The sequence below is a fragment of the Ahaetulla prasina genome, chromosome 8, assembly GCF_028640845.1.
Source record: "Ahaetulla prasina isolate Xishuangbanna chromosome 8, ASM2864084v1, whole genome shotgun sequence".
Taxonomy (NCBI): domain Eukaryota; kingdom Metazoa; phylum Chordata; class Lepidosauria; order Squamata; family Colubridae; genus Ahaetulla; species Ahaetulla prasina.
Window position 1 is genome coordinate 58,717,478 of NC_080546.1, and position 23,614 is coordinate 58,741,091.

General features: G+C 35.2%; 1 protein-coding gene across 1 annotated transcript in view; it reads right to left on the minus strand.

Annotated features, from left to right (window-relative positions):
• GALNTL6 (polypeptide N-acetylgalactosaminyltransferase like 6) overlaps positions 1-23,614 on the minus strand; it is a 962,275-nt gene that overhangs the window by 115,897 nt on the left and 822,764 nt on the right. Inside the window, exons 10-11 of the mRNA XM_058192360.1 lie at positions 15,943-16,060; positions 4,344-4,451 (exon numbers count right to left, since the gene is read on the minus strand). Coding sequence (XP_058048343.1) covers positions 4,344-4,451; positions 15,943-16,060 — 226 coding nt within the window. The remainder of the gene's footprint in view (positions 1-4,343; positions 4,452-15,942; positions 16,061-23,614) is intronic.

A 23,614-nucleotide genomic window follows, 5' to 3' on the forward strand; every position in this document is an offset into this window, starting at 1 on the left:
TATCACTCATATATCTGCCCTTCACAAAACCTACTTGGTTGTAATTTATATATCTATCTATAAATCTACTTAATCTATTACTTATAATAGCAGTAAATATCTTTGCATCCTGATTAATTAAAGAAATGGGCCGGTAGGACTCAATCCTTTCTAAATCTTTATCTGGTTTAGGAATTAGGGATATCACCGTTCTATTCCATGATGAAGGAACTTCTCCACCATGTAATATTCCATTAAATAATTTCTGCAATCTTGGTATTATTAATTCTTTAAATTCTTTATAAAACTCAGCAGGTAATCCATCCTCACCTGGAGCTTTCCCTAATTTTATTTTTTGTATAACTCCATTAATCTCATCTTGTGTTATATCTTCTTCCATCAATTCTTTATATGTTTGATCAATTTTCACCACATATTTTTCTAAATAACTTTGCAATTTTCCCCGATTGACTGGTTTCTTTGAATATAGATTCTGAAAAAAATTTCTAACCACTTCACATTTCTCTAATTTTTTGTAACATCTTATACCTTTATCATCTAACAAACTCCAATTTCTCTCTTCTCTCTTTTATTTTTCGCCATCTTTGCCAATAACTTAAGAGTTTCTGTTACTGAATTCAAAAAAATTCCTATTTAAATATCTCAAATTCCTTTTTACCAACTCTGTATCCTCTTCTATCATTTTATTTCTTAACATATTAAGCTCCTCAAGGATTTTTTTTTCTTTAGTAAGCAAAAATTGATTTTCCAATTCTTTAATCTGATTTTTATCCCTTTCCATTTTAATTTTATAATTTTTATATTTCCTACTTGATAATTTAATACTCTCCCCTCTAAACACCGCTTTCATCGCATCCCAAACAATTTCAAATTTAACCTCCCCATTATCATTTAGTCTCCAACTTTCCTCCAATTTTTTAAGTATCCATTTTTTATCCTTTTCATTTTTATACAGTTTCTCCTCATATCTCCAATAACTTCTTTTTTTCTCAAAATTAAAATCTAAATCCACCATAACTTCTGCATGATCAGAATCTTTAAAAATTCCCACCTTTACCTTATCCACATTGTTCAGCAAATCTTTAGAGAGAAAGATATAATCAATTCTGGAATATGTATTATATATCTTAAAGAAAAAAGTGTATACTCTTTCAGTCCCTTTAACCTCTCTCCACACATCCACTACACCGTTTCGGAGCATCCACTTATTTAAAATCCCCATTTTATTTGCTCCTCCACAACGAGTGGGGTTAGTACTATCTATTTTATCTCTGATTAAGTTAAAATCCCCAGCCACAATTACTTTCCCTAATTAGAAGTTATTGGTTAAAGGGATTAAGTAAAATGTGGAATAAATTTGTTAAAATTTTAATTCCGGATATAATCTTTTTGGGGAAGACAATTGGAAATTGGCCGATTAAAAATAATATAAGACGTAATGAAGTGATTAAAGATGAAAATATAGAAACTATTATAGATTGGTTAAAAGTTTTAGAAAATGAAAGGAGGAACAAAGAAATTATTGAAAAATTAGGGTTAAGCTGGTTTGAAAAAATACAGATAGAAAAATGGACAAAAAAATTAAGGGAAAACTATTCGATAAATAGATGTGAAACTGAATTTGAACATTTAGTATCTCGGATTATGAAAGATGAAATTGGGCTAAAGGGACTCGTTAGCAGGGTTTATAAGATTATAAACTCTGATGAAAAACTACAAAGAGTGATGAGGATAAATTGGGAAAAAGATCTTAATACTGAAATACCAGAGTCAGATTGGAATGTGAATTGGAATAGTAGAATTATGAGGACTTTATCTATAAGGATTAAAGAGCATAATTACAAAGTTGTTTGGAAATGGTATTTGACTCCAGTAAAATTGTCACAAATGGATAAAAAAATTAGTAAAAAATGTTGGAGATGTGATATGGAATTGGGGACTTATGAACATATGTGGTATAAATGTGATAAGATTAAAAAGTTTTGGCAACAATTGGAGAAAATGATATTTGAAATGATGGGGAAAGTAATAACATTGAGAGTGGAAACTATATTATTGTTGGTAATTAAGGAAATAGAATTAACAAAATATGAAAAAGAATTGATTAGAATTATGATTATAATAGGTAGAATTATAATAGCTAGATATTGGAAACTAGATGTGATTTTTAGAATAGAAGAGTAGAATTCTGAAATGTGGAAATTAGCTTTAAATGATAAAATGACATGTGATATTAAAATTAGAAGTGGTGTGTATAAAGAAGATATTTTCTGGAAGATTTGGAAACCATTCGTGGACTATGCGCTTGGAAAATTGGACGCCTCGGTACCTGTACCTCGAGAACGTGGATTTTGGCAATCATGAAGACATATCCGAAGACCCAAATCTTCCTTTTTTATGTATAGCACAAGGGTGGAATAATGTATTTTTTTTTTCTGTTTGTAATGTTAGAAAAAAGTAATAAAAAAAAAAGAAAAAAGAAAATTACAGACCAATTTCTTTATGCTGCATCACCTGCACAGTAATGGAATAAATCATCAACCAATCCATTACCCTCCACTTTGAAACCAACAACCTACTCTCTAATAAACAATTTGGTTTCAGAAAAAAATTATCCTGTAATTTACAACTTCTTCACTGCAAAAACATATGGACTACAAATTTTGATCAGGGCAAAGCAATAGATGCAATTTACATAGACTTCTGTAAAGTGTTTGACTCAGTGGTACATGACAAACTTCTTCTAAAATTAAAATCCTACGGCATCTCCGGACCCCTCCATAATTGGATAACAGCGTTCCTGTCAAACAGACAACAAGTGGTCAAAATAGCCAGTGCCCTATCAAATCCTGCTCCTGTCAATAGCGGTGTCCCGCAAGGCAGCGTTCTAGGACCAACACTCTTCATATTATACATTAACGACCTCTGTGACCATATTATAAGTAATTGTGTTCTCTTCGCCGATGATGTTAAACTATTTAACACTACCAACAATGTGGCTACCCTTCAAAAAGACCTTGACTTTGTGTCAGAATGGTCAAAAATTTGGCAACTCCAAATCTCAACCAGCAAATGCTCTGTCTTACGCATTGGAAAAAAGAATCAGAACACTAAATACAAGCTTAATGGACATTACCTTGTAGATGACCCTCACCCAGTTAAAGACCTTGGAGTTTTCATATCAAACAATCTAAGTGCCAAAGCCCACTGCAACTACATCGCCAAAAAGGCTTTAAGAGTTGTAAACTTAATCTTGCGTAGCTTCTTCTCCAGAAAGATTACACTACTAATCAGAGCATACAAAACATTTGCTAGACCAATTCTTGAATACAGCTCGCCTGTCTGGAACCCACACCTCATTTCAGACATTAATACAATTGAGCGTGTCCAGAAATATTTTACAAGAAGAGTTCTCCACTCCTCTGATCACAACAAAATACCTTATGCCACCAGACTTGAAATCCTGGGTTTAGAAAATTTAGAACTCCGCCACCTTCGGCATGACCTGAGTATAACTCATAAAATCATCTGCTACAATGTCCTTCCTGTCGAAGACTACTTCAGCTTCAATCGCAACAATACACGAGCACACAATAGATTTAAACTTAATGTGAATCGCTCCAATCTTGATTGTAGAAAATATGACTTCAGTAACAGAGTTGTTAATGCCTGGAATGCACTACCTGACTCTGTGGTCTCCTCCCAAAATCCCCAAAGCTTTAACCAAAGACTATCTACTATTGATCTCACCCCATTCCTAAGAGGTCTGTAAGGGGCGTGCATAAGAGCATAAGCGTGCCTACCGTTCCTGTCCTAATGTTCCCTTTGATTATATCCAATTCGTATGGTTATTTCATGCTTATATTTATATATACTGTTGTGTTTGACAAATAAATAAATACAAATAAAAATTAAATGTAAACATAAGGTACTAATATATGATATATTAGACTATTCCGATCCATTAAAAGGCATAGCTGATATTCAGATTAAAGCTGACAACAGGCAGTCCTGGTCACAGAACTGCTTCCACTTGCTCAGAAAATAAAAAATGCAATGGATATAATGGAGATCAACTTTAAAGGCTGGACAATTAGCAATTATCAGCTTTCCTTCTAGTAAATGTGTACTTTTGTGACTGGCTACTCCTATTATGGCAGCTATTCTGTGTCAGGGCCCATAAATCAATATTTCTAAAATATCCCTTAAAGATGATTTCTTATTCCTAATTCTTCAAGATAAGATTGGAAGTTGGGAATGTGATATTTGACTAACTTAAAATAAAGCAAAAAAGTAATGTAGACTTTTTAAAGTCAGGGAGTTATTAAATTCCAAGAACTTACCCTTGCTAAACTGGTACCAGATGGGACTTTATAGGGAACATATTTCCTATAGATGTGCCCAACTCTAGAACACGGAACGTCAAACATGCCACCTCCACACATCCAGACCTGTGAGAGAAACGGAGGTTCAAATGTGATCAGAAGATTTAAACAGCCACTGAGAATATAAGCAGATACAATATTTAAAGTCTTTGAGATTTATTCTGGTTGTAGTCATTTGTTTCTTTGAAAATAGAATAGAATTATATGTAGTAAAATTGAACTAGGTCTATAAGCATATGATAATGTCCTTACAAAGCTGAAATTCACTTTTAAAAATTTGCTGCATATATCCATGCAGTATTTTTGGAAACTATTCAGAAAAGGTTTGCCAATACCCTCATTTTGGATTTTTTTTCATCTTCCCTGTTTAACTGTTGATCCACTACTTCCTGGCTTACCATCTAAATGCTAACCAGGTCTGAATCTTTCTACCTTCTAGGCCCAAAAAAATCAGCCTGGTGTTATCATCTGATTGAATTCACCCACTTTTTTTAAAGAATAAATATCCCCACATAGATCGTTACTGTATAGGGTTAAGGGGTTTGCACTTCTTCATAAGCTATTTTTGAGTTATACTGAGGCCTACATGAAAGAGCTGTGGTGATGCAGTAGGTAGAATGAAGTATTGCAGGCTAATTATATCAACTATCAGCAGTTCAATTCTCACTGACTCAGCCTTCCATCCTTCCAAGTTCGGTAAAGCACTGTGAAATGGTATATAAGTCTAAGTGCTATTGTTATTGCTATTCAGCTAAGTATATCCCTCTCAGAGAAGAAAATGGCAAGCTACACCAGGTTTATGCCAAGAAAATCAAATTGATATTCATAATTAAGACAACCATAATCTGACATGGTAAAATGACCCAGTCAGAAGATCTGGGGTGAATACACTTATGATATATCTGAATTAAAGTTGAAAGAGTGTCCAGGTGCTGACATGTCCAGAGGAAAAAGGAATATCTGATGCTGCAAAAATGCTCTATCTAATGTCTATTTTCCATTATATTGGGAGATTAATCTATTTTCTTAGGCTTTTTTACACAGAACACTTCTTTTCTTCCCTCCCTAGTTCCCTCTAGATGTACCTTGAAACTATGAACAATATGATCTATCATTTACACACAAACACACACATACGTATATATCCACATTCAGGGATATTTTCATTCCTTTGCTGAATATGAATACATATGAATATATTCATGGGAAAACCAAAACCAACAGACTTTTTACTAAGCAAACAGTAATCAGCTTAGACTTGAATTTACAAATGGCCTAATAACTGTTCTACATGTTCTTGTTAGCACTTATTTATGCCATCTAAGAGCAATTTCTCAAATCACATTCAGAATGTTGCACATATTTTCATTTTTCCCAAAACTCATAGGTGAGACTTCCATTATCACAACCTTTTCTGCAGGAGGGGGTTTTCTGGAACGTTGACATTTAGAGCATAAAATGCATTTATTACCAAACTATGGATTCCTATTTTTATATGCACCTATAACAAACTAGATGTCACCAAGTCATCCTTTCAAATACCGTAGCCCTTTCATTTATAATTAAACCTACCCTTGTTTGTCCCTCCATGTATTAATCAATTCCATTCATTTACATCTCATTTCTCTTAGATCATATGAAGCCAACATATCAACATTTCCCTTTTCTTGAATTAATTGATTAATGCTTTTTATCATCGATATTCCATATCACAATCTTCCATATGTCAGGTTCTTACCAGGTAACCTCATAAAAGTTAACATCAGATGAGGTTTTCACGTTACACTTTATGAATAGAACATAATATATTTAAGACAAAACATATGCATTTTTAATTGTATTAGCCCTAGTGAAACCTGTACCAGTGATACATTCTGAAAGAGCCAATACTGACAAGGTTCTAAGCAAATAACTGATGCAAGAATGGCTTTTTATCAAAACAAAAGAAAGGTGAAAACTGTCCTTTTTATTCAAAAGAGAGTAGCCTCATGCCTCTTGCTGCAGTGAGGAGAGATAATAAGAATTTAAATCTTAATTTTATTGTAAATACTTGCACTTGATGAATAACAGTCACTGGAGTTCTTTCATTAATGGATTTCTTAGCTTTTCTACAATAAATCTCCTTATAAAGCTTTAGTGTCCTCTTATAGTTTCTTGCTTAACTAATTAAAAGAAATCTGACACATTCCTTTCAAATAGGAAGGTTAGTGATCCCTTTGGTGAATTTTGGTCAGAACTCCATAACACAAGGAGCCCAAATTCTGTAGTGGCAGATAAAATAAATGTTGCAAAGAACTTATTTTAAAAAGTTGTGAATACAGTATGTGAGTATGTGTATCTAATCCCCAGCATTAGATCTATCTACATTTACATCTTGATTTTCTATTCTTATCAATGAGTAACCAGAAGAAAATGCAGAAAAACTAGAAATGCTGAAGTAAAACAATTAAGAAAAAAGACTTGAAACATAACTACTAAATATAAAATGGAAAATACAGAATATATAACTTAGCAAGTTTTTTTAGGTAGCTTAAATGAAGTATGAACCAGTCTAAAATACATTTTTATAGCTATTCCTGTTTATTACTTTCTAAATGACTGCAAACTGTTTTTTCCAAAGACCAAGTATCCTAATAATATGTTTATAATATTCTCTGAACTATTAAGCAACAACATTAAAATGTAAAAACAAGCACATTTTTTCTTCCCTCACATATATACTCACAATGTAAACAGAATTACATTGTATGAAGTTTCAGACTCAAACTGCAAAACAGAGATTTGGATAAGCAAGATGTAAATTCAAATGTTTTTTTATAGCAGTGAATCTCCAGTTAATATTAACAACAATGAAATTATTTTCTTACTCTCACCATTAAATTGAATAAAACATTTTCCATATGAGCTATTAGATATTAACCAGCTGATTATTAAAACACTAGAAGTATCATTTGCTTGAGGAGCATAATACACAGTAGTTATGCAGATCTTCAGTACTATTTTTTTTTTAAGAATACACAGGAGTAGAACCGGTAGTAAAACCGGGGGTAGACTCCACCCACCAACCCCAATGTCATCAGGAATCTTCTGCGGGATTCGAAGAAAGCGCCTTGGTGAGACAGTCGGGGAATAGCGAGCTCTGATGAGCTTCGCGAAATCCCAGGCTGATGAACCTATGCCGGGGGTAAAATGTGTTTTTTTAAAAAACAAAAAAACCAACATGGATACTTTCACAGCTTGTTGATTGGAATTGTGGATTGAGAGAGACACCCTCAGGTGGAGGAAAAAAACTACGAATGACTAACTTGTGTTTTGGAAAAAGTATTTTTTTTAAAAGTGATAAGACCAGTGAGAACTTTGGGGGAGGATTTGTGTGCCTGCAAGCTTTTTGACTTTGATGATCAAGGAACGTGAAATACAACCCAGAAAATACAGAATGGCACAGGAAATAATTGAAATGATGAAAAGGAGCATATTTCTTTAAAATGGGAAATAAAGGAAATAATCACAATGTCTCATGGAAAATTGAAATCGGACGAACTAGGAACTGTGTTGGAATATACCCAAGAAGACATGGGAACTATGAAGAAGAAACAAGAGAGTGTTATTGAAGATAAAGGAAAAAATACTAATTGTGAAAAATTAAATGATTGTGTGGGGAGTAATGATGAAAAAAATTAATGATGATAAAAATAGAAAGGTTGGAGAGAGGCAAAGGGAGAAAGTAGGAGGGAAGAGAAAAACACAAAGAATTTAAATGATTACACTGGGATTAACAGTGGCAAAAGAAGAATAATTAAAAGGGGAATAAGGAGAGCAGTTGGAAACATATTGCAAACTAGGAGAACAGACTAAATCGAAAGGGCAGAAAGAGACAAGGAGGAAAAAAAGGGGGGAAGAAAAAAAATACAAAGTTAAAGGACCACTGGGAGTAACAGTGAGAATATAGGAACAAGGGAAAGGGGAAAGAAGAGAGTGGATAGAAATACAGGGCAAATGAAGAGAGTAAAGGATTTTAAGAGAAAGAAGAAAAAAAGGAGAAAAGAGAAAAGAAGAAAATAAAAATAGCTGACAATATATTGAATGGTTTAAATATTAATAATGGAATTTGAAAATATAAAAAGTCTTTGATTGTAATTATGGAATTTACTTAAAGCATTAGAAATGATATTATGTTATGAAGATTAACTAAGTTTTTCTTTTTTGATTATGGTTTATTATAAAGAGTTATAAATTTATATGAATTGTTTCATATAAATGAATGATTTTAATCTTTGATAAGTAGTATATATAAACTTTTACAAATATCAATTCTGATAACGATTGATTTGGAAATAAAGGGTTTAATTTAGAGGGAATAATGAGAAAAGGGAAAAAAAGAGGGAAGTTGATAAATGATTAGAATTTAGGGTGAAGGGTAAGATTAGATATACAACATAAATAAAGGAAAGAAAACAAAAATGAGAGAGAAAAGGAAAAAAATATATTAATGTAAACATACAAAATGTGTTGGAAGAGAACTAAAAGTTGTATAAACCTGAAACCTGGCCAATATTCTGTTCAGAAAAAATGTATTGTATGTTTGTGTGTGTGTTAAAAAAAAAATAAACTTTTTACCAAAAAAAAAAGAAAAAGAAAAAAAGGAATCTTCTGTGCATGTGAGAGCAAAGTGAGCGCGCACGTGTGATCCCGCTGCGAACCGGTAGTAAAGGTAAGTAGAACCCATCCCTGTTCCCCATGCATAAATCACTGGAATATCTTCCAAAGCAGGTGCATTGAGTGGATTAATTGGAAAAAGATCTCGCATCTTAAACAATCTGAAAAAAATTACTCTTTTGAAAGATTTGCACAAAGCAAATCTGTAGGTTCCTTCCTTTAATAAAGAGATATAGGACACTTTGGTGCATATGTAAGAAAACATTGTAGCAATCTTCTACTAGCTGATCTAGGCTCTCATTTGTTAGTGCAGTGTCGTCCATGCCACACAATTATCAAAATATGGGCTGCTTTTTTGTCTTTCCACAGTGTCATGCAAAAAAAAAACAACTTATACTGTTCCTTGAAGTTTATGAGCTCACTCTGAAGAGAAACTAAACTGTAAATCACAGTGAAGAATGCTGATATAAAATTATTTCCACACATCACCATTATTATTGCTGTTATTAATTGGGAATTAATAAAATATAGAAAATCCAGTTTAGCTAACAGAAAAAAGAAATACAGAAAAAAACAAAGTTAAAGTGAAGTGTCTCTAAAAAATCTCTCTCCCCTCTCTTTCTCTCTCTCTTTCTCTCTCTCTGTGTTTGTGTGTGTGTTTGTAAAAGAAAGAGACTGAAGTGCATTTTTCTGATATTTTCTAAAATAACAGAAAATGGCAGTCAATATTTCACTGGATCTTTATTCCATGATATGTTGTTCCATGGACCCAAAACATGGGCTTCAGTAAAGATAAATATCTTCAGAAAGATGAAAATCTTTGCATTTTGAAAGATCTTGTGATACCTAGTGAAGCCAGTATTAGAATAGAATAAAGAATAGGTCCCTGGCGATCAGGACACATCCATGTAAATTTAATCCCACTACTTGAATTTTCATAATTTAATAGCTTCCAATGACTTCATTAAAAGAAATATAACTCTATATATGAAATTATGTAATAAAATTCTGCCTGGATAATGCTATCTTTGCCATATACATAAGTCACCTTTTGATGCTGCCATCACTTTTCAATTCAATTTTCAATTCATTACTCCTACATATTTTGCAAGGATATCCATTATGTGGATATTTTTCCATCAACATACTTAAATATCTTAAGTGTCTTTTTAGATTTAATTCTTCAGTTGTGAACGTTAGAACACTAGGAATTTGGTTGATTTCTTCCCGTCTCTCCTTCCCCTAATAATCTTTCTTTTACTATTCAATTAATTTACTTTATTATATGATTTTGCTAAGCAACAAAACATGCATATAACTAAAGATTAAGACAGAGTCATTAACTGTCTAATGTGATTCAAAACAATGAGCTTTGTACTGAAAAAAACTACAATAGGTTTAGTTGAATTCTTGAATTTCCAGATGATACATATATTCCAATCATCATCATCATCATCATGTCTTTCTCTCTTTCACTTTCACATGTTGGAGATTAAATATTGAACCAGTTGCCACTTCATATTGTCTTTTAGTAGTTATAGTCTGGAAGCCAGATCAAAATTACTAATACATATATAGTAAAATCTGCCTACTGTATTTTTTAAATATAGTTCTGTAATGCTGGATTTTACATTAAAAAAAAAAAGAAAATGAAAAATGTCATATATTCTTGCATTCCTATTATTCAAGAATGCCCAAAACCAAGCCTTTCCATATAAGTTAATGGCCTAGCTCTTCTTTGATCCAGACATCCTTAAATTTAGGTGCAAAATTTTACTTTATAAGGAAATAAATTTTTCAAACTAACAGTTCTGTTAATTTGTATTACTTCAAAAGTTGCTTTTAAATTGTGAAGTGTTTAATATTAGTTTCCTTGAAAATGAAAGATGAAATCCCCAGAAATGTAATATAACATACATTTATTACACTGAAAGTTAATATATTATTTTATTTTATATTCTTAAAGAATGTTATTTGTAAAGTAATGACATAATTGTAAAGCACATTTAAAGGCAAAGATACAATTCTAAAACAATCCTGCTTTAAAAAACACAAAACAACTCCAAAACATTGAAAATGAATTTTTATACTTTAGTTTCATTTTGAACATATTTAACATGGTATTTTAGCATACTACTCGTTTAAATCACTTTGTCTTTATTTAACAATTAAACTAAATTAAATTAAGCAATGCAACCCTTACTATGGCTAATATCATCTCCTCTGCTTGTGTGGTTTTTATAGTTTTTAAAATAGTTTTTAATGGTGACTGTTTTTATATAAGGTGAAGGTTCATTCTCCGAGCTTGTGGGTTGGTTTCATTACCAGGCTACGGGTAAACACTTCAGTGGAGTTTAGAGAATGTAATGTTAGTGTTCTTCTGTTTATAAGGACATCAGGTATGGGTGTGTCAAGTGAGTCTTGTAATGGATCTTGTGATGGATCAGGTCTGAGTCATCAATGACATTGTGATGGGTTTTGTGATAGGAAAGTTACAATAGGTGAGGGTCACTGGGAGGTGAAATGCTGGTTGGGGGGGCTTGTTTCGATTGGTCAGTGCTGCTTTCTGGTTGGCTGTGTAATTGATTTGGATTCTGAGGGGATTCTTAGGCTGGTTGTAGGTCAATGTGCCTGTTGGTAGAATTGCTTGTCAGTGTTGTGGAATGGGAGTCTGTTGTCTCTTTCTTCTTCGTGTGTGAATTTGATCCCAGGGAATATGTTATTGAGTAGGTGGTGTGTTTCTTCAATGACAGAGGTGTCATCAACATAGAGTGTCCAGAATTCGGTTGGATGGTGAGTAGAGCTATGTATTTGAGTCATTACATGACTGCTTCTGCTATTAGGCCTGATACGGGTGACCGTTAGGGAACCTTGTACTTGCTTATAGATTTCCCTATTGAACTTGAAGTATGTGTTGAGGCATAGATCCAGGAGTTTCATGTTGGTATCTGTGGAAATGGAGTATTTTGTGATGGCATCATCTTTGTGGCTATGGTGTTTAGTGAGTAGTTGGTGTATGGTTTCCTTAGCCAGGTTGATGTCAATCAGGGTGCAGAGAGTTGACATTAAAGGAGACCATGATTTCTTCCTTGTTGATCTTGGTGTGTGTGATGCATTGGAGAAATTGTTCTGGGGAGTTTATTGAGTGGGTTGACTCATTGACCAGGTGTCTGAGTTTCCTCTGCAGGGTTTTTGCTAGTTTGTACATTGGTGTTCTAGTAAGAGACACAATTGGGTGTAAGGGGATCCCGTTCTTGTGTATTTAGGGGAGTCCATATAACCTGGGTGTGGAGGAGTCTTGTGGTTATTTGTGCTTTGTCTCTAGTGGTGTTAGCTGGTTTTTTTTTTTCATTTTCCTTAGAGTGTCTTTTTTATATATTGTGTTTTTATACTGTTAGTGGTTTTTCTTCTTAATTCATTGTTGTATGCTGCCCAGATTCATGTTTTTGTGAAATGGGTAGCTATATAAATATGATGCATAATACATAAATATATATGTCATTTCAGTCTTAGTTAGACTATTATCTGAACAGTCAAGAGTAAAACTGCATAGTAACAGCATTGGTGAATGAAAGAGCCTAACCCCCTCCCCCCAATATCTCTAAAGCAGAGACATCTGATTTGAATGCATTAAAGATTAAACACTGGGAACAATATAGACATAGCTATTTGTCTGCCCGCCTGCCTGCCTGCCTGCCTGTCCACCCACCCACCCATCTATCCATCCATCCACACACATGAATGATAAAATGATAGTACTGATCAGCAGATGAAAATATTTAGCCTGGCCCTATTGAAAGGCTTTGGTGAGATTGGGAAGGTGATTTGTGTTCACAATAGATCCAAGGGATAGATGAGCCAAAGTAGCTCAAAGTCACTTATTGAGTTTCAAGCCTGGATGGATATTTCCGTATGGGTTTCTTTGGTTCAATGAATTTAGCACCATATTACATTGATTCTCAGTGATATGACATTTGGGATTTTAGAGGGGGTGAACAATGGGGCTGAGAAGCATTAAAGGCAAGTAAAGACTGAGCAACCTGATTTAGGAGGTCTCCAGGCTTTAATACTGGAGGTGATCTGCTGTAGCACTAACTGTAGATTCCAGAAACAGATACTGAATTTCTAATTACCTGGCACCGTGGGCCTTTGAACTAAATTGCAACTTAAATTACTACCTTTATCTTAGCAGAAAACTTAGTTCACTACTTATTTCCTGATTCTCAATACTCTACACACAAAAAATCCTTAACTCGCTTTTATATCTTTATCCTTTGCCTTCTAGTTTCAAAGCAAGCAATGCATTCTATGTATGGTTTATTCCTATTTCCAACTGAGGTCTGATTGAGGCAGAGAATAGTTTCTATATGAATAGTACAAAATGCTATTGAAAATTATTTAAAATTATATCCATGGGGAAGGGCATGTACCCTTAAGGTCAATTCACAGTAATGAAATGAATGAGCAGATATAGATAAAATGAGCCCTGGTATAATTTATTCTTCTCCAAAGAATATATCAAGGAACAAAACAGGCTGAGACAGTTTAGTATCCAAGCTTCCAGTATGGTTACCATGGTTTCTGTGTAGTGGGGAATAGGCATACAATGATGTTTCTTCCAATGACAAATAAAAGGAACTTTTAAGGACTTAGGAGTACGCATCTCAAATGATCCAAGCCCCAGAGCTCATTGTAACAGCATTGCCAAAAAGGCACTAAGAGTTGTTAACCGAATTTTGCGAAGTTTCTTCTCTGGTAATATTGTATTGTTAACTAAGGCATTCAAAACCTTTGTTAGACCAATTCTTGAATACAGCTTGTCCGCCTAGAACCCACACTGTATTACACACATTAACATGATTGAGCAGGTTCAGAGGTATTTCATGAGAAGAGTACTCCACTCCCTATGCCACAAGGCTTAAAATTTTGGGCTTGGACAATCTAGAATTGCGCCGCCTGCAGTCCGATTTAAGCTTAGTGCACAAAATTGTCTGCTACAATGTCTTGCCTGTCAATGACTTTTTCAGTTTCAACCATGGTAGTACACGGGCAATCGATAGAAACTCAAGGTAAATCACTTCAAACTCTGTTGCAGGAAATATGATTTCAGCAACAGAGTGGTCAACAACTGGAATGCTCTACCCGATTCCGTTGTTACAGCCTCAAACACTCACAGTTTCAACCTCAAACTGTTTACCATGGACCTTACGCCATTCTTAAGAGGTCTGTAACGGGGGCATGAATAAGCGCACCAGCATGCCTACCATCCATGTCTTACTGTCCCCATTTATTTGTATTTACTTCCTTTGTTTATGTTTATGAACATAAATATATGTTCATACATATACTTGTTATCTTGTACATGTTTGACAAACAAACAAATAAACAAATAAACATAGGAAGTAGAATAATACGGTCTTTATGTCTTCTGCCAGAATTGTGAGATGCAGGACCAATGTGCATTTAGCTATGAAATACCTTAACAATAGAGAGTGTAACTTGATGTTACACTCTAAATCTCCAGTTCTCTAAATCAACTGTCATATGTTTGGCTTATGGACTTTCATGTCTTTAGATTTGTTTCGCTTAGAAAAGATTCAATTGAAAATTATATCATATGAACTCAATTCACTCAGCTCATTTTTATTTTGCTGAAATTAGCCTCACTACATGGTTTGGAGTTCAGACATCCCATGCCACCATTTGTGAGTCCATTCTGTGTAATCTTCTCTTGTTTATTACTAATACAGATGGATTTGTTTCATGCTCCAATGATGTTTAGAGAAACAACAAGAATTGCACAATTGTTAACATTTGACACTCTAAATGAGCATTAAAACACAAGATAGGCATTACGGTAGATTAAATTGAACTGGGAACCTCTTGAAGCAATATACAAAGTTTTGTTTAAGATTAGTATTATGGTCCAAATTTGTCAATTGGAAAAATAGGAAAATACAAATGGGAACCATTTCCTCTACATTAAAAAAAAAGAAGTACCTTATGAAATGATATATTGTCAAATTGTAGATAATCAAATAAACACCTGGTTTTGCATGTGACAGGGGCTCATGGGGGCTAAAATCTACAAGATCGTGGATGCAGTATCATTATAGAAATCCCACCCCTTTTGTTTGTACATTTGATAGTACATAATGAGGGGGGATGTCAACTGCAATGCTGCACCCATAATATTGCAGAGTTTGACATCCTTCAACCCACACATAGAGAATTCTACTTTGGCACTTATTATTTTTAATATTTGGGTGTGTGCAGTCTTGTTTCCAGTTTCCAGAGCTTATTGCCTTCTACTGTTTCCTGAGTCAGTGCAAGATTTCTGGGAACGGACTGTAATAAGAAGAAATTAACTTTGTGGTGTACCACTCTTGTGGGATATTTAAAGCACTGCTGTTTATGACTGTTATGAGATGTAGATTACTTTGTTCAGAAGAAAGTGAGATAAGGGATATGTTCAGATATGCATAAGCAACATCTGAACCTATTGAATCATACCAAAAATCTATTTAGTCTTTTATCCAATGACCCACTAGATCCTTATAGGGAGAACACAAAGCCCCCCCAAAAATATGGTAAGAAGGAAGAGATAAATAGGTTCTTTCTAATATTTCATTTAAACCTATATCTTCCGGTGACCATTTTAGTTTTTTAAAAAAAAGAGTAGGAAGAATGCATAGCAAAATTTGTTGTGTTGCATTTTTAATTTGCTCTTCAGCACATATGCCATCATAGCAATAGCACTTAGACTTATATACCACTTATATACAAACTGCGAAATGCAGGCAGCCAGCAGGCAGCAGAAGTAGTTTGCAGTAATGCATTCTAACCACTGCACCATCACGTCCATCCTCATAGAAGAGAAGTGTGTACCGTAAGTGCTTACCTTGAATGATATTTCATACTGTTCTCCTCCCCAGATTTCTAATCCAGGATCATAGCCACCAAGATCCCAAAACCACTTTCTGTTAATAGCAAAGAGGCCTCCAGCCATAACAGGAGATCTAAGGAAGAAACACAAGATACTTCAAGTGATGGATATTATCATGGCATGATAGAAAACCCTGTTAATTCATCACAGACGCTGATACTTGCTATTTTTACAATAACACATATGTATATGGAGGTTTTTATCCTTCATATGAATTGGATTTCATCTTGCATAATTCCCAGTCAGCTGCTAGCTAGGAATCCTGAGAATTACAGTTTCAACATATCTGGAAGATATCAGACAAGGAGAAACCTATTGCAGATTATATAGTAACAGAGTATTCTTAGAATTTTTTCCAGTTCACTACTTAATATCAATATGTTTGCTACTAAGTGATAAGGTACTTAGATAGTTGTTCAGTTGCCACCATGAAATCTCACAACAGATAAGATTATGGTTTAGGTTGAACCAGGATGCCACACATACACAAAAAAATTGTAGGAAGAAATGTTGTATATGCCACTTTGAACTCCTAGAAGAAAACCCAGGACATAAAACTTAACTGCAACTACTTCATAATAGTAATCTTAATATGGAGGTATGCTTTCCCTAATTTGGTCGGCTTTATGCGTACAGTATGTACATTAGTACATCTTTTTTCACTTAGTCTCAATTTGCACATGTTGAGACAAGAAAATTTTTGATAGAATATTTTAGTGAATGCATTTAACTCCAAAAGCTGGAATAGTTATATCTTGTAATTTGTATGTCACCAAAATAAATTCTATATCTAAATGCTATTTCATAGCTTTTACTTCTCACCTCTAGGCTCTAGCCAGTTTGCACCAGTTCGGGAGAACCGGTAGGAAAAATTTGACCTGATTCAGCGAACTGGTAGCGACCTCTAGCTGGCCATGCCCCCGACCCAGTTGCCCGGTCGCCGCTTGCTCACTCTGTTTGCTTACCCTGTCCATCTGCTCGATGCTCAACCCATCCATCCCAGTCCAGTCCTATATATGTTGCCTTCACCACGTGGCCCAGCTAATCTCCTTGCCAGTCCCCTCCGTGCCTTACCAGCTCTGCTCAGCTCACCAAAGGTAAGCATGCTGCCTGCTCACCCTTCACCTTGGGTCAGGGGCCACAGGGATGCGCCATTCCGAGGCACTGGAGTCGCTGCCTGCCTCGGCCGTGTCAGGGAATGCGCCATTCCCTGGCTCCAGCCTTGCCCTGGAGCTGCCTCTCTCTCACCACCTGCTCTCCCTTTGCCAGTCTCATGCCTTACCCCATTTCCCCTCCTTCAGAGGCCCTGGCCCTAGCCCCACTTCCTCCCCCACAACTGCTCTTTCTTTGGGCTTACCTTCCTCCTGTGGCTGGTGGCAGAGGGGAAGGAAAGCCACAGCTGAGTCATCACTTCTGGGCTCCCCACCAGGCCGCATCTCGCCCCCCTTGTCGCGAGATGCCTGCACAGCTACCACCTCTTTTTTTGGTGCAAGAAGCTTCCCAGCTGCCACTTCTTTGCCAGCCAGAACTGAGTTGGCAGTGGCGGCTGGCTAGAGGCTTCTTGTGCTGAAAACTACCGGAGGTCTCGAACACGCTGAAAAAGCTGCTGCTGTCACCGCCTTGTTCTTCATGCTGGCCACACATGCACACCCCATTGCCTGCTGCGCCGGAGCGGAGGGACTTGCCCAGGTGCAGCCAGTGCGAAGAATAGGGCAGCAAGGGCAGTGGCTTTTTTGGCGCATTGAGACCTTTGATAGTTTTTGGTGGCCTATGTTTTTACAATATTAAGAACCAGAGATCCAGGACCCCGTTCATGATTTCTTGGTACAGAAAACGGCAACAGGCATATCTATAAATGTTTAAAATAGCACTTAACATGTAAATAGATATATGTGTATATTAGAATACTACTGCAGACTTTCTTCTATTCATTCCAAACCAGTTTATAGGTGGACTGTAAATAAATCTCATTGATCCAAAATTTAAAGTCAGTAAGCCAGAAAAGAATGATAAAAGAAGCTAAAGGATATATTTGAATATCCATTCTGCCATGTTAAATTTCCAGTAAACTAAGGTTGACATTCAAGGATTACTAAACATCCTCGGGGTGTCAAATACACTCAAAAAAGAATTGGTTGTTGAATTAATTGCAACTTGAGATCAAAGACACATATTTAACATTGTCTGAAACACCAACGTATTAATTTGTTAAAACAAGATACTCCAAATTTATTGCAAGTTACAGAAATCTATCTTTATAATATTCTTTAACTGAGTATAAAAAATAAACTATTGTATATATTTGTTTGTTTGTTTGTTTGTTTTGTTTACATTTATACCCCGCCCTTCTCCGAAGACTCAGGGCGGCTTACAGTGTGTAAGGCAATAGTCTCATTCTATTTGTATATTTTTACAAAGTCAACTTATTGCCCCCCCAACAATCTGGGTCCTCATTTTACCTACCTTATAAAGGATGGAAGGCTGAGTCAACCTTGGGCCGGGCTCGAACCTGCAGTAATTGCAGGCTACTGTGTTCTTAATAACAGGCTTTTACCAGCGTGAGCTAAACCGGCCCCATTTGAGCTAAATGTTAGAGGATTTAGCTGAAGCATATCCTGAGTTCTTTCTGACACTTTCCAGAATGGAAACTAAAATACACATTGAGCTTATGTATTATGTGCCATGGCTTGCAATGAAATGAACTTCTTTTATCAGAAAGAAATGCCCTTTACACTGTGGTCTGTTGCAAGCCAATATTTGGCCAGGTTTTTATTTGTTTAACATATATGCTGGGTGTCAAATTTCCAGAATGGAGTGGAAAACTCTTCAGACCTAGGGAAATATCACTGTATGTTTCCTGCCTTAAAACGGAAGGAAAATGAAATTCAGCATGATAATCAAAGTTGCTGCAGGATCTTCAAAAATGTTGGAGATGTGACTGTGACGATGCTACTTATTATCATATATGGTGGACTTGTAAAAAATCAAACCATTTTGGATAAGAATTTGGTGAGTCATGCAAAATATTTTGAAAAAGAAGATAAAGTTTACTCCACAATTGTTTTTATTGGGTATAATCTCGGATTGTATGATAATAGAGAGTAAATTGATTTTAAATTTAATATCAGTAGCCAGACTATTGGTAGCGCAATATTGGAAGAAGGAATATTTGCCTATGATTGAAGAATGGATATTAAAAGTTGCAAACTTAGCAGAGATGGCAAAAATTTCAGCATATTTGAAAGACTGTTCACAAGAAAGATACATAATCGAATGGAGAAGATGGATTGACTACATTCAAAATAAATACCAGACCAAGAAATATCAAAAAGCTTTTGAATGAACAGACTGCAAGAATTATATTTATATTTCTCTGTATGTAAAAGGAGAGTTAAGGTCCTAGGGGAGGATGAGAGTTTATGGATAGTTAGCATATGTTTAGCTTATGATTGTTAGATGTTTGTTATACCCTGTATTTTGCTCTGGGAAGTCCGGGGGGGGGGAGGGAAAGGGGGGAGGGGGAAGGCGGGAGGTTGGAGAAGGGGGGAGGGGGAAGGAGGGGAGATACTTGTTAAAATTTTGTAAAACTTTTTCAATTAAAAAAAAATTGAGATCAGTAGCCACATTACATTCCTAAGGGTGAAAGTTGATCATCCAAAATAATGACAACTCTTATTAGACTTGGAAAGCTACTGAGCCAAAGTACTGAGTTAGATAGATTATTCTGGCTGTTTTTAGTTTTCTAGTTTATGCAAAGGGATGTATTTAAGCAGCAAATAAGCAATAGACAATAGCCAGGAACACAGTGGCTCAGTGATTAAAGATGCTAGGCTTATCAGCTGGAAAGCTGACAGTCCAGGTTCAAGATCCAAGTGCCATGTGACAAGATAAGCCATTATTTACCCCAATTCCTGCCCACCTAGGAATTCAAAAGGATGCAAATGCGAGTAGAGAAATAGGTACCACTTCATTGGGAAAGTACTAGCATTCCATGCACTTCAGTGTATAGTCATGCTGGCCACATGATCACAGAAAGTGCCTTTGGACAATGCCGGCTCACTCGGCTAAGAAACAGATGAGCACTGCCCCCTACAGTTGGACACAACTGGACAGGGGAAACCTTTACCTTTAGATAATAGACAACGAACACCATCTTGTTCGGAAGGATGATGAACTTCATTTCTAATGTAGTATTTGTGTAATATAAATCAGCATGCACAATTTTCATGTAATTCTGCTTCCTTTTTTGTGTGATATGTTACCTTATACTTTTTAAATGCAGAAAGGGGAAGGATATGTATGTAGCCATCCTAAACATGGAATTTTAAAAATTATTTGTAGTATTTATCACATTTACAAAATTTGTTATTCTGGCATATTCTTTTTTATTAATGCATAAAATAAATGACATCAAACTAGAATGAAAACTGATACTTCAAGCTAAGTGAAAATATTTGTTTTGCAATAAATTATCTAAATACTAACAGAACTCAAAGCTGAGTTTAATATTCAGATTAAATGCACTGCTCAGTCTTTACCTAAGATGGGTAAATTATCTGAACTGGTATAGTTCTAGATTCACATTCCATGGTGAAGTTCAGAGAATACATAGCCCTGAACTCCTCTTATTACCCTCTTTTGGGTAAGTTATGCAATACGTCATGAAATGTTCTTTGAAGTCATCTGAGCTGCATGATATCTATTGGAAATATCAGCTACAAATATTAGAAGAATATATTCCACAAATACTTATGTCTATGCAAAGCATGTTAGATTAGGATTGGTGAAATTTAATTTCAAATTCTCACTCAGGCACTGAGTTTGTCTTGTGATCTTGGGTCAATCAATATCTCTAAGTCTAATATACCTTGCAGAATTGTCTCTGTGAAGATAAAACAGCACGGGAAATGGGATAATTATATAAGTCACATCCAGATCTTCAGAGGGATGATGAAATAAATAATTTGCCAACTATACAAACACACTGTGTTGTTGTAGGCTTTCAGAAGCACAGTCTTATTTCTCTTCTCTACTAAAAAATCCAATTAGAACATGGGAAAGGTCAGATCTTTATTTCTACTGCTTTTGAGCAAACTGAAAAAGTAGGCAAGAATGATACCACAGCATTAAAAGTGTAATGCTCTGTGAATCCAAGTTTTAAAAAGGAACAAACAAGACTTTCAAGCTAACAAGCAAAACTGTAAGTAACTTTGCTTCCGTCACACCAGTACAAGTCCTACTGACACAAATAAAAGCAGAACCAACTATTTTCTAACCAGATTATTTATTTTAGCTAGAGCAAAATAACAACTCCACCTCTTAACTTGTAAACCTAAAAGAGACGATAATGCAGTGAATCCCACTTTAAGACAATGAAATTAGAATAGAAAGACTGCATTCCAGAAGGATTAATATCCAATTAGAACAATATTATATCTCACTGAAGGCAGGAAATGAATATTTCAAATGTCTACCTGGATGCCCCAGGGGCTTTGTTATGCTTTGTTTAGGATTACAAGTGGTTGATTAGAATTTTATGAGCAATGCTTCAGCAAGCCAAAGCCTTTGCTGAGCATGTTTTCCTGAAAGTAAATCGATACGCAGGCATATTTTCCGCTCATAGGAATTATTTTTAAAGGTATTGAAAGTAAACCTTCCATTTTAGATGTAGACCAGGGCTGTCAAACTCAAATGTGTCACGTGCTGGTCACACCCATGACCCGTTTAGCGAAGGCGAAAAAGTCACAATACATCATGTGACGCCACCGTGACAATGCAAGTTTGACACCCCTGATGTAGACACTCACACACACACCAAATTTAGTCAAGGATATTGAGCCTTCTGTCTATGAAAATATTTTTATTTTTTAAATTATATTCAGTCATAAAAAGGAAGTCATGCTGAATTAATCACGGAGTAAAAATATATCCCACTCTTAAAAAAAGAATTCTGAACAGGAAAAAAGCTTGTTTTTCTTTCTCCCTTCTTCATATATGTGTGTCTCTGTGTGTGTGCCTCTGTATTTTTCATGAGATTAAATATAGTAGAAAATTACTGAATATCTTTGATCCCCAAATTACTTTTAAACTCTACACAGAGTACAAAAATCAGGAATAACAATATAATATAAATCACATATTAAAATTATACAATTAAAAATTGCAATAAATTATTTTTAAATAAGGAAGATAGATTAACATACAAGAGAAGAGGATTAAAATGAATGAAAAATATGAGTTAAAATTACTAGAATATTATTATTTTTTTAGAATAGAATAGAATAGAATAGAATTTTATTGGCCAAGTGTGATTGGACACACAAGGAATTTGTCTTGGTGCATATGCTCTCAGTGTATATAAAAGAAAAGATACGTTCATCAAGGTACAACATTTACAACACAATTGATGATCAATATATCAATATAAATCATAAGGATTGCCAGCAACAAGTTATAGTCATACAGTCATAAGTGGAAAGAGATTGGTGATGGGAACTATGAAACGATTAATAGTAGTGCAGATTCAGTAAATAGTCTGACAGTGTTGAGGGAATTATTTGTTTAGCAGAGTGATGGCCTTCGGGAAAAAACTGTTCTTGTGTCTAGTTGTTCTGGTGTGCAGTGCTCTATAGCGTCGTTTGAGGGTAGGAGTTGAAACAGTTTATGTCCAGGATGCGAGGGATCTGCAAATATTTTCACGGCCCTCTTCTTGATTCGTGCAGTATACAGGTCCTCAATGGAAGGCAAGTTGGTAGCAATTATTTTTTCTGCAGTTCTAATTATCCTCTGAAGTCTGTGTTTTTCTTGTTGGGTTGCAGAACCGAACCAGACAGTTATAGAGGTGCAAATGACAGACTCAATAATTCCTCTGTAGAATTGGATCAGCAGCTCCTTGGGCAGTTTGAGCTTACTGAGTTGGCGCAGAAAGAACATTCTTTGTTGTCCTTTTTTAATGATGTTTTTGATGTTAGCTGTCCATTTGAGATCTTGCGATATGATAGAACCCAGAAATTTGAAGGTTTCTACTGTTGATACTGTGTTGTCAAGTATTGTGAGAGGTGGAAGTATAGAAGGGTTTTTCCTAAAGTCTACCACCATTTCTACGGTTTTGAGTGTGTTCAGTTCCAGATTGTTTTGGTTGCACCACAAGGCTAGTCGTTCGACCTCTCGTCTATATGCGGATTCGTCATTGTCTCGAATGAGACCAATCACTGTTTGTTTGTTTATTTATTTATTTATTTATTTATTTATTTATTTATTTATTTATTTATTTATTTATTTATTTATTTATTTATTTATTTATTTATCATATTTATATACTGCCCTATCTCCCTAGGGACTCAGAGTGGTTCACAGGCAAATAAAAATACATATAAATACAGGATAAAATAACAATTAAAAAAACTTATTCTACATAGCCCGATTATATTAAAAAACCATATCCATAATAAAACCCATTAAAACCAATAAAAACCAATATAAAATTTAAAATCTACTCCAGTCCTGCACAAGTAAATAGATGTGTTTTAAGCTCGCGGCGGAAGGTTCGGAGGTCCGGGAGTTGACGAAGTCCTGGGGGGAGTTCGTTCCAGAGGGTGGGAGCCCCCACAGAGAAGGCCCTTCCCCT